The sequence below is a fragment of the Hyperolius riggenbachi genome, chromosome 4 (assembly GCF_040937935.1).
Source record: "Hyperolius riggenbachi isolate aHypRig1 chromosome 4, aHypRig1.pri, whole genome shotgun sequence".
Classification (NCBI taxonomy): domain Eukaryota; kingdom Metazoa; phylum Chordata; class Amphibia; order Anura; family Hyperoliidae; genus Hyperolius; species Hyperolius riggenbachi.
Window position 1 is genome coordinate 131,610,538 of NC_090649.1, and position 16,697 is coordinate 131,627,234.

The window sequence follows — 16,697 nt, forward strand, 5'->3', positions numbered from 1 at the left end:
TCCTGTACAGGCTAGCAAATTTGTATGGCTTTTTTCATAAGATAAGCTGGGTGAAAGGGGGGGGGGGGGGGCAGTACAGATCTATGTAAATATACCAATTTAAATGATATAAATAACATTTAGATTATTTTAAAGAAATGTTTTCAGTAGAAAAATACATATATTTCTTATTTTCAAATGTTAATATGAGGGAAAATGAGCCAGGATAGAAAGGACCAGGGTGGTTTGAATTATAAAACATAATATTTTTCCTATGAAATCTTTATGGTATGTGTGGGTAGGGGTGTCGGGAGCGTTATTAGGGGTGTGGCAGGGGTGTGGCCCAAGAGTCCCTCTTTCTTACCTCAAAATGTTGGGAGGTATGTATAGTGTGCCCAAGTAAATTGAAGACGCTCCCAAGTTTGTACTAGGAAAGTGACACACACTTTAAGGGGAATGAAATAAGGGAGGCATGCTACAGGGGAGACATTGGTGAGGGTACTCAAAGCTGGCACATATTATGGTGGGCACTAGAAAGCTATTATAAGTGACACTAGAAACCTGTGGGGGGCACTAGAAAACCATAAAAGTAAAACTTGTACACTGCTAAATTTAAACAATATAAAACACTGATCCACTTAAACCCTTTAAAAAAAGAGAGGACTGTATATTGCAATGGTTTGAAAGGAAGCTGAGCTCTGTTGAAGCCACATCCCCGAGGAAGCAGACATAGGATCCGTGAAACTCATTGGTAAGTGGAATTTCATCATGGGTGGTGTGACGTCAATGCATGGAGTAAGTAGACACACAAAATAGGTGTGTGGGAGAGAGTGTTAAATGTAGGAAGGTGGTGAGGACTGTACTGTAATCCAATATCTCTATTAACTTAAAGAAGCAGAACTGTGATATCTGAAGTGTCCATTGCATGTGCTGTTATTATTAAGCTTCACGATTGTGCCAAAACAACTGCTATAACATACGTAACTTCATATATTATGTCTAAGTGAAATGTATTATTGTGCAATTATCTGTATGTTTAGTTGTCTCTAACCCACAATGTCCTGCTTGAGCGTGTCTGATTTACACCCTATTGTGCTGCTTTAGCATGTGACACCATATTGTTTTCTCAGAAGTGCCTGATTATTTCCAGCACGACATATGATTTCTTATAGTGAGTCCTGCACCGATTGAGAAATCCTTGGCACTACCTTCTGCTTTTGTTTGGTTGTAATATTTTTGTGGATTTGGGGAAAGGGTCACTTTGTTTTATTGAGACATGTATTGCCTTATAAAGTAATTAACAGGAAGATGCCTAGGAGTATGATGTGATGTGTACCCTCTCCTACCATTTTGTTCTTTATTATATATTTATAATTACTTGGAACATGTACCCTCTTTTCTCTATGTGGGTGGGCAATCAACATAAGTTATAAATTAATGGTTTTATTAACTCACTTTTTAGTCTCAAACAGGAGGCCCTACAATGGTGAGAGTAATCTGTGAGGGAAACTAGGAAGCCACACTCGGGGCGGGGGCACTGAAAAGTGGAAGAAATACCCCAAGGAACCTATACAGGTGGGGCTTCCTATGGGAAGTATGGACACACTTGGGGAGGGTTGTTAGTAGAAAACTGTAATACACTTGATGTATTTGACTATGCCAGCTTTGGTCAGAAAGATTTACTGATAATCCACTGCTGACTTCTATTAACCTTTTTTTTAACACTCCTCTTGTCATTAGTTTACTGCTTTAGTGCGTCAAACATGTGCCAGAGAATCTTACATCAGTTAGATCTGCTGAAGTAGTGCCAAAGGCTCTGCTGATGTCAGCATGGTGGATTTTGGTGCCAGACTTTTTCATCAGGAGAGTGCTTCGGGGCCTTTAGGAAATTTGATTTTTGTTGTAGTTTTTTTTTTTCTATAGCTCTAAAGAAGTGGCTGTTACTTGCTTGAGGCAGAGGGTTGGGGGTGGGCGTAGAGGGGGGTTGCTAGCACAAGGAGAGGGAATAGTATTTCATATTGTGGGATATAACTGAATTTTGGAGGGAGGAACAATATGTTACATTGTTGAGTACACATAGGTTATGGAACAGGGAGTAGATGTCAGGCTCAAGGTGGTGGAAATAACTGAATACACACATAGCATCGAGGCTGCTGGAACATCAACTACAGTTTGGTGAAAGTACAGAGATCTACCATCACTACTGATATGTATATGTTCAAAGACACTAAGTAGAGCTGTTAGGGCTGTTTTTTTTCAGTGCTTTGCTGATCACCGGCGATCAGCAAAGCGCTGCTACTAATGTATCCCTATGGATATATTCACATTGGGGCGTTTGCGATTTTGATCAATTTTAATGTCTTTGGGGCGATTGCACTGTGATTCTCATTCTATTGATGGGAATCATAAGCGTAAATCACACTGAAATTGCAAGGTTTTGCCGCCGAATCGCAATCGCCGACCGTCAGGAAGAGGCGTGCAAGCACCCAATGTGAACTGGCCCTTCCATCATTTGAATGCAAATGTGTTACATTAAGGGCACATTCACACTAAAGGTGTTTTTGCCCTTTTTTCAAGCGCAGGCGATTTTAAAAATCGCCCTCAAAATGTAGTGCAATGATTCACTATGAGAGAGTTCACATCTGAGCGGTTTGTTTCAGATCCGCTCAGCAAAGTGGTGCCTGTACCATTTTTTAGACGATTTTAGGCGATTACGCTCACAAAACCACCTTGTGCACGATTGCGTTTGTGTTTTTAAGAATAAATACATTGTATTTATTCCTTTCCGGGTCAAAGAGTTTACTTCCTGACTTGCGTCAGGGAGTGAAAAAAAGCAATCGCTCTGAAAAAGCGCTTATTAAAAGCGCTTTACAAAAACCACGGCGCCCACCCGAGCGCTAAGAAGAGAAAAAAAAAATCGCCCACAAAATCGAAAATCGTTGGCGTCACCGATTTCGATTTTAGATGTGAACGATGCCTTAGAGATACATTTTTGTATAAATTCATGTGAACTGTGAGAATTTTTTAGGCTGCATACATAAATGATATGTGTGGATAAATTTAGATGTTTTATGTAATTATGTTTCCACAGAGGACCAGCACTCCGAGTTAACACACCTTATCATAGATAACACGCCTTATCAAAGTTAACACACCTTATCAGAGTAGCATAGCGCTACGAACCTGCAGGGGCTCAGGGCAGGACGAGTGGAGCTCTCGTCATTGCCAATTAGCAGGAATAAGTTCGTAGCGCTCTCCATGCTACTCTGATAAGGCGTGTTAACTTTGATAAGGCGTGTTATTTCTCATAAGGAGTGTCAACTCGGAAAAGGCATGCTATTTGTCTAAGTGAATCAAGCCCCACGGAGTTTGAATGTTCTTCCCATGTCGGTATGGGTTTCCTCTGGGCATTACGTTTTCTTCTCGCGTCCCAAAAACATACAGATAAGTTAATTGGCTTCCCCTTAAATTGGTCCTAGACTACAATACACATACACAATACATACATAGACATATGACTATGGTAGGGATTTGATTATGAGCCCCTCTGAGGGACAGTAATTGACAAGACAAGATACTCTGTACAGCACAGCGGAAGATGTTGGCGTTCTATAAATACTAAATTATAGTAATTCCTATACTGCCATGTTGCACCTGGCCTACATGAATGACTTATACCAATGCTGATTGATTCGCTTGGGACTTAAGCTGTTTGGTGCTTATGGCTTGTTACTGTCAACTGACTTTCTATTCCTAAATAAATGTGTGCAATTTCAGGCCTATGTTCATTGAAGTGCTGGTCCTTTGTGGTAACATTGCATGTTGCCTATCTGTGGTCTGACAGGCTGACTGTTGCACTCGCTGGTGGCCTTCTGAGTGAGCATCTACGTCCTCAATTTATTTATGCAATTATGTTAATGTAACATTTTTAATTATGTAATGCATTGTAGGTGATTGCTGTATGGTACCTATATATGCAAAACTGAAAACAAATAAGTTATTTTAGAGTTTAAGAATAAAGATTTTTTTCTACTGAATACTGACTGTTAGAGGTGGAGGGGTGGTACTGCTGGCGGCTCTGGAAATCGGAGACCGGCGAAGTCTCCAATCGCCAGAGCCGCCAGCAGCACCAGGGAAGAGCAGAAGAGGATGCCGGAGGACCTCACGGACTAAGAAGGGCTGGAGAAAGCCCCAGATAAGTCCAAATTTCATTTTTTTTCTGCTCAAGGTCACTTTAAAGCACCAGCAAGCAAGAAAATTCTGACAATAATTTTGATAGTATCTTTTCACCAACTTTTTGGTACTTTTTAAATTCTAAAATGCTGAAAAGTTTTTTTTAAAGAGACGATGAAAACTATCCTAGGAGGAGGAAAGTTAATTTCATATACGGTAGGCCCTAGAATGATGATAAAATTCAGCATTTGGAGAGTTATGATTATGATCTGGGTTGTGATGACATCACTGTATTTCAATAAACGTTGTTTGATTTGGTCTTTTTTTGTTTGAAGAAAACCTGTAACAAAAAAAAAAACCTCCCCTGGGGGGGTACTCACCTTAGGTGGAAGAAGCATCCAGATCCTATTGAGGATTCCCCCGTCCTCCCTGGTCCCACGGCGGCGGCGATAAAGCTTCCCGAACAGCGGGGATGTAAATATTTACTTTCCCGGCTCCGGCACAGTTGCAGTATTGGCTTTCCGCTCGGAGATAGGCGGAAATAGCCAATCGCTGTCAGCCCGCTCTACTGCGCAGGCGTAAGTCTTCTGCACAGTAGAGCGGACCCGAAAGAGATCGGCTATTTCCGCCTATCTCCGTGCAGAGAGCCGCAACAGCGCCCCTGCTGGAGCCAGGATAGGTAAATAAATAAGTGCTTATCAACGCTTGTCAGGCTTGTCGAGGGAGGATTGCCGTAGACTTCGGAGGAGCCATCGCTGGATTGCCTGCAGCTACAGGGGAGGGGGAAACCTCATTGGGACCCTGAGGCTTCCCCCTCCCAAGGTTAGTATCCCCCAGGGGAACTTTTTTTTTATTACAGGTTCTCTTTAAGAATAAATGTAGATTGTTGTGCATGAAAAATAAGACCTCCCCGAAAAAAAAGCCCTAACATATCTTTTGGAGCTCAAATTAATATAGGACACTGTCTTATTTTCAGGTAAAAATGTTATTTAACCCACTCAATAAAACATTATACATTTAATATACATCCAATATGGTAAAATATGATGGTAGTAGCTTAATATGGTTTTCCCTTTAAGAAATTTTTTTTTATTTTGTATCTCTCCATACCTCAAAGAACTTTTCCCATTAAACATAAATAAAAGTCAAAAACCACGAACTAGGCGTTCAAGGACACTTTCCAGCCTGAAGTAATTTTCGGTTATAATTAAAAAACGCTTTTATGCTTTGATTGGGTAATGTGCTGAGAACTTGGGCAAGTCAGCTTCAGTAACAGAAGGAGCTATATGCTGCCTGTTTCCTGAGGGTGGAGTACCCTGAGCTGCTCCACACAGGAAGTGCTCCATCAAACCACATTAAATTATAATGAAGATTGATTACCTGTCTGCTGAATGTATTCTGTACATGAATCCAGTAATCCTCCACAGGGTCGTAGCAGTAAATTGCCTTAGTGAGCCCTCCAGCTACATAGATAAGGTTGTTTAAGGACACAGCGGTAATGCACCTCTTCGCTATAGGAATGGATGCTCGGAGCAGCCAGGTATTTGTGTCTGGATCGTAGCACTGCACCTGTGTAACAAAGAACACCATTCATTTGTATCTGCTCCACAGACAGTGCTAAGAGGATGCACTGCTGGTGTAGAAATGGGATCCTGAGTGCTAGATAGTCATCACTAGATACTTGGGATATGGAATTTGCAATTTTAGCTTAAAGGTGGCCACTAACTTTCTACTGTTTATCAAAAAATACTTAAAGCGATCAGATAATTGTAATCGGATTGGCAGAAAATAAACTCTATTGATGTTCCTAATCAACTGCAAACAATTCTTAAAATGATTGTTCAACAGCAATTTTGTCAACTGGAAAAATGTTTTGTATAATCGGTTGTGATGGCTATCAAGTACAGATTGATTCGTTGATAGTGAAATAATTGATGTGCTAAGGTACATACACACATCAGATTTTTGCAAAAGACCCGTCGTTTGGATGTCCAAACGACCGATCGTTTGGACGTCAAATCGGGCGTGTGTACAGTCTGTCGTTTCGCTGATAAGACTGGACTTGAGTGATCCGCTTGGCGGATCGCTCAAGTCCAGTCTTATCAGCTGAATGACAGACTGCACACACGCCCGATTTGACATCCCAAACGACCGGTCGTTCGGACGTCCAAACGACGGGTCGTTTATGAAAATCCAACGTGTGTACGAGCCTTTAAGCTTACTGGATAAACATAGCACAACTAATTATTAACAGTCTGATGCAAAGCTTAAATAAGCCATAAGTGACATTTCCATGACCTATAGCATTGGCTGTAAGGTCAACTATCTACTGTTCACATCATTTGGTCACAGATAAAGATGCTTTTTTCAGATACCGGTATTTGCTAACGTCACCAGTGATGCCCCCAAATATCAATGCTATTTCTCTTTTCCACCTGGTTGAAATCCAGCTAAATTCTAACTGCTGATAGTGACCAACATTTAGCAGATCTTACCAATTGGAAGAGCTTAGTTTTCTAATACTCTACCCCTGCCCCTAACCCCCTCCCAACAATTCAACTTGCAAACTTGCAGAGTGGCTTAATGCTGCATAAACAGCTTTTCTTCAGCATCCACAGTGAAGAAACTCAGCGTTTGGTGGTTCGGAGTCCAGTTCAGGTTATGCATACCAGGTATTGCTTTGCCAGTCTAAAAGGTGTTTTCTATTTCTTATACAGTAGAAGACCAAGCTCTTCCAGCATGTAAGATGGGCTTAATAAAGACAACACCAAACTCTGGAAGCAATTTAGTTTTCAATGAATAGCGTAGCTTTGAAAATAGAGGATGCTATTGGTAGAGAGGAGACAGGTGCTCGGTAGGAAAACTATCTTCTGTATTTAAAGAACCCCTGAACTGAGTATTTATTAACATACTTTTAAATTGGACCTGAACTCTTGCACAGGACAGAAGGAAAACAGAGAAATGCACCCTGTATGTATTTAGAGAGTTAAGCCTGTCTAATTCCCCCTCATCTGTGCACTGTAATTTGATATTTCAGCTGTGTCTGCCATGGTAGAGCAGCTAATTTGTAAACACAGGATGTTAACAATATGTCTTCTTCCATGAAGCTTTATTCCCGGTGTTACTGTACGGCACACACAGTGCAGGAGAGCTGTGAAGTGTGAGCTTGGGGAGAGTGAACTTGGAATGATAGTAGCTGAATTAGTACACTATTATTCCGAGCTGCTCAGTTGAGCAGTGCGGGGACCAAAGGGGGCACTGGAGGGTGTGGATGGTGCTGCGACATACAGTATGTTACAGAACACTCATAAGACAGAATTACCCAACTAGGTGGGAACTAGGGGAGTGAAACTGCCACTTCCTCCTCGTCCGTAATCAACATTCTGCCCAGTTGAGTGTTTTGGTTAAGCATTGCGGGGGCCACAGGGTTCACTGGAGGGTGGAGATGGTGCTGTGACATATGTCACAGCACCACTCATAAGATGGGATTAAAAGTATGTTAATAAATATTCAGTTCAGGGGTACTTTAAACATCACTCAGCAGTGGTGATCTAGATCATGTCTACAAAATGGGTCTGGTTGCTGTCTGTTTGACTACTTTTCCATAGGTGCCTAAATAAACATTAAATGCTGGTATTGGTTACCTTATCTGAGCAGGTGGTGTCATCAGGTCCTCCACCAATCACAAATAGCTTCCCAACACAGCTTGTAACTGCTGGAGAACTCACAGCTTCTTTCAGTGGAGCTACATCTGTCCATCGATTGGAGAATGAGTCATAGCATTCAACACTGCTCAGCCTGTTCTGACCATCATATCCACCAACCACATATACCTAGAACAACATCAAGGGTTTAGGCTTACAACAGTGCTAAAAAGCATTGCTTTTACGCTAGGTATGCAGAGTAACTGTACCATTGCTAAAAAGAATTTCAACTCATATTCACAAATAAAGTTTTTATACAAACAAAGTTGTGTCCATGTGCAAAATATACAGCAATGTTTATTACATATTTCTATTGTCAAATGTTACAATATTGTATAAACTGTTATCAATACTTTAAAACACTTTACAAGCACGTTGAAAACAGCCCAAAAATATAGTTTATACTATATATCCAAATTCAGAGTTGTCCGAAAGTAAATCATTTATCCACATTTCAACATGTTTAATACAGGACTCAACTTACAAGCAAATTCTAGTTACAATCTTCTGTAAAGGAACATGTTTGTAAGTAGGGAACCACCTGTGTTTGCTGTGCTGTATGGAACAAGTATACAACTAGCAATAATAATTTCTACATTTGTATAGCGCTTTTCTCCTGGTGGAGTCAAAGCAATTGCGACGCAGCTACTAGAGCGCACTCAGTAGGCAGTAGCAGTGTTACAAAGTTTCACCTAAAGAACTCTTTACTGAATAGATGCAGCTTACTGAACAGGAAGAGCAGAGATTTGAACCCTTGTCTAAGTGAATCAAGCCCATTCTGTGTAACCTGACATGTTGGTTAGTTTGTATAGAGTGAAATGTCATTTTGACTTCTTAAAACAGAAGGTATTTGCAATAATTTAGCTTTAAGCGAGCAACTTTGGTTTCCCATGATGCACCGCTCCTGAATATGCAAATGATCTCTTTCTGCCCTTGAAAACAAGGCTGCACATCCTTTGTGTAACATGGTCGCTCAGATAATGCAACATGGTTTTGTAGTCAATGGGCCATAACCGTTTTGGTGGCCCAAGGAAAACCTACACAATAGTAGACAGCAACACCATAAAGAGAATTGTAATATTCATAGGTTATCCAAGGAGTTGTTCTACTTTTGATAGCTGGGCATGCATGGCGAGGTACGCTGTTATCAATTGAGCCGCTGATGGCTCGATTGATAATATCCGCCAGGTCGGATGACCTGCCGGATAGATTCCCCGCTTGATCCCCGCCGGCGGACAATAGTGGGGAATCGAGCGGCTGATAAGGAGCGCCGGCGGGGACGAGCGGGAATTGATCTGCGTGGACGAGCGGGACGCGGCGGGAGTCTATCCGGCGGCTAATCGGTCGCAGGATCGACCCGTGTATGCTCAGCATAAGCTAACATAAACAGACACTGAAAGATGTATGCGGACTGTGTGACAAACAATGGCTGAATATGACAGATGCAAGATTTACAGATATTATTTCAGTTACACATTTATTACACGCGCTGTTGCTGATACCTTTCCCAGTAGCACTGCCATTTTGTGGCGCCATCTCCCTTTGTTTAAGGAGGCTACCCGAATCCAAATATTTAACTGAGAATTATAGATCCAGACATCACGACTGTTGATTCTGCCACCTATCAAAGGAAAAACAATACAGTTATTTGTTTTCCCTGTGCAAGCTAGGCTTCCGGTAAGAACTGTAACAAATGCAAACTGCATCTAAATGGACGTTGTAATATAACTGATATAACAATATACAGTGGTGCTTGAAAGTTTGTGAACCCTTTAAAAATGTCCATAGTTTTATAAGAATGAGACCTAAAACGTCATCTGATTTTTAAAAAAAGTCATAAAAGCTGTGCGACACTTGTCAACTTTCTCTCAGCACATGAACACGCACAGAAAAAAATGCCTATTGCTGAAGCGAACACAATGGGCTTGATGTACAAAGCGGTGCTAACCCAGTTAGAGACTTTGGGCCTGATTCACAAAGCGGTGATAACTCAGTTATCACGCCTAAAAGACTTTAGGCATGATAACCTTTGCACCACACTGGTGAAAAGCCAGTTTAGGCGTGATAAGTTTAGGTGTGATAAGTTTAGGTGTGATAAGCTTAGGCATGCTAAGTTTAGATAAGTGTAGATAGCGTGCAAAGTCCCGCACGCAAAGCAGCGCCATTAAACTCTATGCGAAGTGCACCAGACTTTGCTAGCGCAAAACTTTTGATCAGCTGTGCACTGCGGTGCTAATGCAGTTGGTGCTTAAACTTATCATGCCTAAACTTATCACACCTAAACTTATCACACCTAAACTTATCACACCTAAACTTATCATGCCTAAACTGAGTTTAGGCGTGATAAAGGGATTTTCACCAGGGTGCTAACTGTTAGCACCGCTTTGTGAATCAGGCCCTTTAGGCGTGATAACCATTGCACCACGCTGGTGAAAAGCCAGTTTAGGCGTGATAAGTTTAGGTGTGATAAGTTTAGGCATGCTAAGTTTAGATAAGTGTAGATAGCGTGCAAAGTCCCGCACGCAAAGCAGCGCCATTAAACTGTATGCAAAGTGCACCAGACTTTGCTAGCGCAAAACTTTTGATCAGCTGTGCACTGCGGTGATAACGCATTTGGTGCTTAAACTTATCATGCCTAAACTTATCACACCTAAACTGGCTTTTCACCAGAGTGGTGCAATGGTTATCATGCCTAAAGTCTCTAACTGGGTTAGCACCGCTTTGTGAATCGAGCCCATTATGCTTAAACTTATCACACCTAAACTTATCATGCCTAAACTTATCACACCTTAACTTATCACACCTAAACTTATCATGCCTAAACTGAGTTTAGGCGTGATAAAGGGCTTTTCACCAGCGTGCTAACTGTTAGCACCGCTTTGTGAATCAAGCCCAATGATCTTCATCAGTTCTAATGTGAATTTTGTAAACGTCTGTGCGCAGAAATACACGCACGCATGGATCTAGTGGAAATTCACTTTTATTGTATCAGATATGAACTTGAAGCATTTTTCTCACATGCCATCTGATGCTAGAGAGGAATTTTTTCTAAAGCATTTGGCTTTTCCCTAGAGTAATGTGTCCTTGTTACCACAGAGACTGTTGTTCCTCATGTCAAACAAACCGCTCTTGGAAGATTTGAAGAGTTTCGGAAAATGAAAATTCCATTGTTGTGTTAAAGTTTTCTAATCTTCCAAAATCAGTCTAAAGCCGCATCTACACGCGTAGATGCGGCGGCGATGTTCCTTATCAATCGAGCCGCTGATGCGGCTCGATTGATAAGATCCGACAGGACGGATCTCCCCACCGCCGATTCCCTGCTCGCTCCCCACGAGGGGACAATGGCAGGGAATTGAGCGGAAGATAAGCGGCGCCAGCGGGGACGAGCGGGGAATCGAATCCGGAGCACGCGTGGCGAGCAGGGTCGCGGCGGGCACGCGCGGGGACGTGGAAGAGGCGCCTCATCTACACGTGTAGATGAGGCTTAACATCTTCATGATGATGGTAAGTTATCAAGAAGATTATTCCGACTTCTCCAATCTACTGCGGATTGATAACAGGGTCGATTTTGTGAAACAATTATCTGAAAATTGATCCAGTTATCGATCGGGAGCAGTTTGGACATGTACACACGTTGCAACTCCGACTGCTACTATTGAATCAATTACAATGTCCATACCACAGTCTTTGTGGAGTTGTGTTCAGTATTATTATTTACAGTTATATTACTATTTCCATTCTTTTGTGCATTAACTGGCAATGATTTTTAAACTCTTCTAATATAGAAGACTATTTACACTTCATATTTAAGGAACCCTCTCTGATGTACGGATTCGCTGGCGGAAATGCGCCATCTGCGCAGTCATACGAAAATGCGCACAAGATACGAGTTGTAGCGCTCCTTTAAGTTTGTAACTTTGCTTAAAAGAGAAACCATGTTCATTTCAAACCTGTCACTCTGCTCCACAGGGAAAGGTTGTTTATCTATCAGGGGGGCAATAAAGCTCCTCCAAGAAGATTCCCCATTCTAGTTTAAAGATAAGGGGATGCATGAATGAGAAAACCAGACCCGGTCTTAATTTGTTTTGATTTTCAAATTTGCTTGTTTTTAATGTTCAATACTGTAATAAAGCTGTGGCCTTTTAAACTCCAATTGAGTGTCATAGCTTCTTTTACAGTAGATGGTAAGGTCGGCTCAATTGGGCCCTACCCAGGTCAAGTAAGCAAGGCTATAAAAAAGTCAGAGACATTCGACAGGCCTGTACGCTAGAAGCAGTAAGTGACCCTTACTTTACTTTGATATATAATTACAAATGATTCCATAATTCAATGGATATTGCGGAACCGCTGGGGCCCAGTGGTCCACAATTCACAGTACATCATGTGGTAAGCACAGTACACCTTCTCAGACGTTAATCGATCGAATAGCAGCCACACAGCCTGAGATATCGATTTCCTAGACAGAGAAGGTGTCAACCCAAGCGAGTTTGATATTGTTTGGTTCAGAGCATGATGATGGAATGAAAAATGTTGTTTTTTATATCATATGTCAGATATCCATTGAGTTATGACATAATTGGAGAAAATACCCAATCCGGCCCTAAGACAATAGGGGCCGGACTTCAGCCTGAGGACAAATTGCTGAGGGTGGGGAAATCCTCTCCTGTTACTATCCCCACCATCCAGCAGAGAAAGGGTTAAAACTGCTGGACACACCCAGGCTGGGGAGAGAGACCCCAGCCACCCACATACCTTCACGGATTGGCTGTTTTATCCATGGACTTCTATCCACAGAACTTTCTATAATTGGATTTTATGTCTCTTTCGTTTGAACTTATTATCGCAAAGGACACGGTAACTTAACACATTGCTCAGACAATAATTAGTTATTATTTTCATGTTTAATCCTTATTATTTTTATTGTAACGATTTGTTTCAATTGCTATATTTAGTTCTGCATTATTTCTTTAACTAAAGTAATGAAAAGCGTTTGTCAGCTGTTCTGAAAATCTCTGCAAAGTGTTCACGCTTCCTGAGAGAACGTTACCATAACGGTTTTGATTTTAATATTGTTGTTTTGCTATCTCTATAAAGGTTGTGTATTAACCCTTTCTCCTACACGACATAGCATGAGTTAGACTTAGCGTTATCACACGCTTAATTGCGAATTGGTGGCAGCGGCCTGGTCTCTATATGAGATCACAGATTGCATCGATTGTACATACAGTACAATCGAAATTTGACTGTGTGTGGACTCACCAACCAATACAAATCCTTTGCCAGCAGTGCTGACTGCCTTCAGGATTCCCCCAGTGTCTTAGGCTGAATGGTAAACTGCAGCAAAGGGAACAGGAATTGGAGGGTGACTGCACACACCCTACAACAACAAATACCATGCAGCCCTTCATAACTCTTTCTAACATAAAATAATATTCACCTTCTAAGTCTTGGTTATATTTTTCATAATGTAGACACAGGGGCGTATCTGGGCAATATAGCTCTCATGGCAAACACTGAATTTCACCCCACCCCACTAATGCTAATAGGTAGCGAGATATGCCCTCCAGTATTATGTAGCCAGAGGTGCCCCCAATATTAGGACAGAGGTGTCTCTCCATTTTAGCTATCCAGAGGTATCCTCCCCAGTATAAGTTGCCCCCCCTGCAGATAAAGAGAAGTGTCCTCAGTCCCCCCTTAGCTCCGCATAGTATAGGTAGTCCCCTCCTCCATTAGGGAATTGCATTGGTGTCAGTGGGATCTCCATTACTCACAGACCTCAGATCACTGGCAACTGAATGGAGAAGGCAAACAGTATCCGCGCGGCACACTTCACATGTGGGAAGTGACCAATGATGTCACTTCCGCATATGGAGTTCTCCATATCCATGGTCACTATGCGCCCTCTCACTCTTCAGTCACCACTAATTTGGGGTCTGAGTGAGGGGAGGTACGGGGAGCACATATGTCGGTGCAGCATGGGGCAGCCATGGCGCCCATAGCACTGTCGCGCCCATGGCAAGAGCCATTACTGCACCCCTCTAGATACACCACTGTGTAGACAACTATTCTCTCTCCATACCCTACCAATCCCTCATTCATGTCCTAGCAAGTTTCCCAGTGTTAATTACTATTCTCCCCTCCACACCTGAGATTAGGCTGACTACTTTCAAATTTCACTGCCTAATGTATTTTGTGTCCTGGGTGGTTTCTGAGAGGCTGTCTTTAGTCCTCCAAGTAAAATATCCAAAAATGAGTGATCTGGTGCTAAGGTACAACTAATTAATTTACTGGAACTGTGAAACTTGTCATGGTGGCCAGCTAGGTGGTGGTCCCATGTTACTGCAGGGCTATACAGGCTAAACTTGTCAAAATGACAGCTGACCAGCTGACTAGATAGTCAGCAGAAGTACAGTGTGAAAGTTCAAGAGCCAAAGTACCACAGGCAGGTTCAGGACTGGTAGTCACCACAGTGTTGCTGGAAGTAGGTTTAGGAGTGATAAGTTCACAAAAGTGCAAACAAGGTCTTTGGCTAGACAGCAGTATAATGGAACCTCATAAATATCTCATAGGGCTTTTGTTCAGGAAATTGATCAGGTGTTGTGAGCTCTCTTAATTGGGCTGATGCTAATTACTGATGCAGCACAAAGGAAGATCTGGATTCAGCTCCAGTATCAATCTACAGGACATGTGAGGCAAATCTTCAATGTTACACACAGCAGGAACTGCAAAAATACTGCTGAATAAAGGTGATACAGGAGAACAGGCATAAAACATTGCTCGGGGCCAGTACCCATCCTCGGTCAGTGGAACAGGGACCATGGCTTCAGAGGAACATTTAACTGGGACACTTTCAAGGGAACTCTTTGGAATGTACTTACATCATAAGCAAAATACCACTCATAACATGCCAAGAACAACACATTCAAAACCCGAGAAATTAGCTTTAAAGGTTACTTTACCTGACACTAAAATATCATTCCTTAAAGCGCAAACCGCATATTCTGACTTGGTAAACTCCGGTAACTTTGCCAGGGATTTCCATTCACCAGTCACTGGATCATAGCATTCTGTGTAAGGTAAATTAAACCCACCAACGCGTTCACATCCTCCAACTACTACAATGACTTCAGAGTATCCTGTAGACCTGTGAACACCAAGGAAAAAAATACGCTATAGAAACGGTATTGTACTACCAGCACTATATTTATGTATTTTACTTGCAACAATTTCTGTAAGGCTAGGTTCACAGTGGCTATTGTGTTGTGTTCCCTGAAAAAGCAGGACGGCAACGGTTTGGGAAAGTGGTACCGAATGTTATACGTGCATTGTGGTGGATACAGTGAAGCACACAGTAAATAAATAGTATGCTTCACCATCAGCGTTAACTGACAAGTTTTGCGGTACAGCACTGCTGAAATGCGTTACCATGCCGCACTCCATTTTACTACAGCACGCCCGCCACACTGTAAACGTCGCTGTAGGTGGTGCACTGCAGTGTTACAAAGCCGTCCCACCGAGCCACTATGAACGTAGCCACTATCCACAACAGCCATCCTTACCGTGGTCATACACACATTGGCCCATATGCAATTCACTTTTTCACCTGAGTTTTCTCCTAGGTGATATTTTCACAACTTGTAAATAAAATGGATTTTAAATCACCAGCAATCAAGAAACTACTCAAAATAATTTTGATAGTAGTTTTCAACTACTTTTTGGTACTTTTTCAGTTGCAAAACGCTGAAAAGTTAGTTAAAACACAAGATGAGAAATTATCTCCTAGGAGAAAACTTAGGAGAAAAAGTGAATTGCATATGGCCCATTATTCATTTAACAAAGATGATTATACACCTTACACATGTAAACACAGGCCATAGATATAAATTCTATTAAAATTAGTGCATTAACCCACTGGCTGCTACAATGTAACAGTCTTGGTTCACACCGGCTCCTGTGGGGCTTTTGATCTTATCTCATTTGAATGGTATTGTTAATCGACAACTGTAAAAGTTTTCATTCTTGTTTAAAGACTTTAAAAGCATTCAGCAGGGTTTAGTTTGACAGCTTTTTCCCCTGGGCTTCTGTAGGCTTTTGAGAAGGGAGTGGTTTTTGGGAGGAAAGATGCCCGCTCTGTCCTCCTTTGTCCCCCTCTGTCCCTGTGTTCTCCTCTACTCCCCTGTGTTCTCCTCTGTCCCACTGCAGTCCTCCTGTGTTCCCCTGTGATTTCCTCTGCCCCCCCATCCCTCTCTGCCCCTGTGTCCCCCTCTGCCTCCTTGTGGAACGCCTGTGTCCTCTTGCATTCTCCTCTCGCTCCCAGCCATCGGAGCTGCACAGTGTCTCCCAGCGCAGATTCAGCACATTATAAAGACCAACTTGAAATACTTTTCTTCAACTGGTGTAGATGATCTCACTGGTGAGACCATGGCTCCATCATTGGGCCAAACACTGAGTAGCAATGACCTAGCAGGTTACCAAGCGAGGGCAGTGATTCATCCAATGACGGAGCTGTGGTCCCACCCACGAGACCATCGGCATCAGTCACAGGAAAGCATTTCAAATTACCATTCTTCCTCTGAATCTGTGCTGGGGGACACTGCAAAGCTCTGGTGGCTGGGACCAAGAGGAGGATGCAGGAGGACACGGGAATTCACAGGAGGACAGAGGAGGACGCCGGGAAACAGAGGAATCACAGGGGAAAGAGGAGTACACAGGCGGCACAGGAGTAAACTAGAATGCTCTTTGCTCCACCACCTCCTGCAAACCTTTGCTTTGCATGGCCTTTGCTGACTGGCATTCCAAATCAGGAATGTGTCATGGAGTCGTGACATGTTGTGTTTGTGC

General features: G+C 42.3%; 1 protein-coding gene across 2 annotated transcripts in view; it reads right to left on the minus strand.

The window, feature by feature from the left end:
- Positions 1-16,697, minus strand: part of KLHL24 (kelch like family member 24) — a 96,103-nt gene that overhangs the window by 8,201 nt on the left and 71,205 nt on the right. For both annotated transcript variants that reach the window (XM_068279201.1, XM_068279200.1), the window contains exons 3-6: positions 14,816-15,000; positions 9,359-9,477; positions 7,797-7,985; positions 5,533-5,721 (exon numbers count right to left, since the gene is read on the minus strand). In XM_068279201.1, the coding sequence (XP_068135302.1) occupies positions 5,533-5,721; positions 7,797-7,985; positions 9,359-9,477; positions 14,816-15,000 (682 nt within the window). The remainder of the gene's footprint in view (positions 1-5,532; positions 5,722-7,796; positions 7,986-9,358; positions 9,478-14,815; positions 15,001-16,697) is intronic.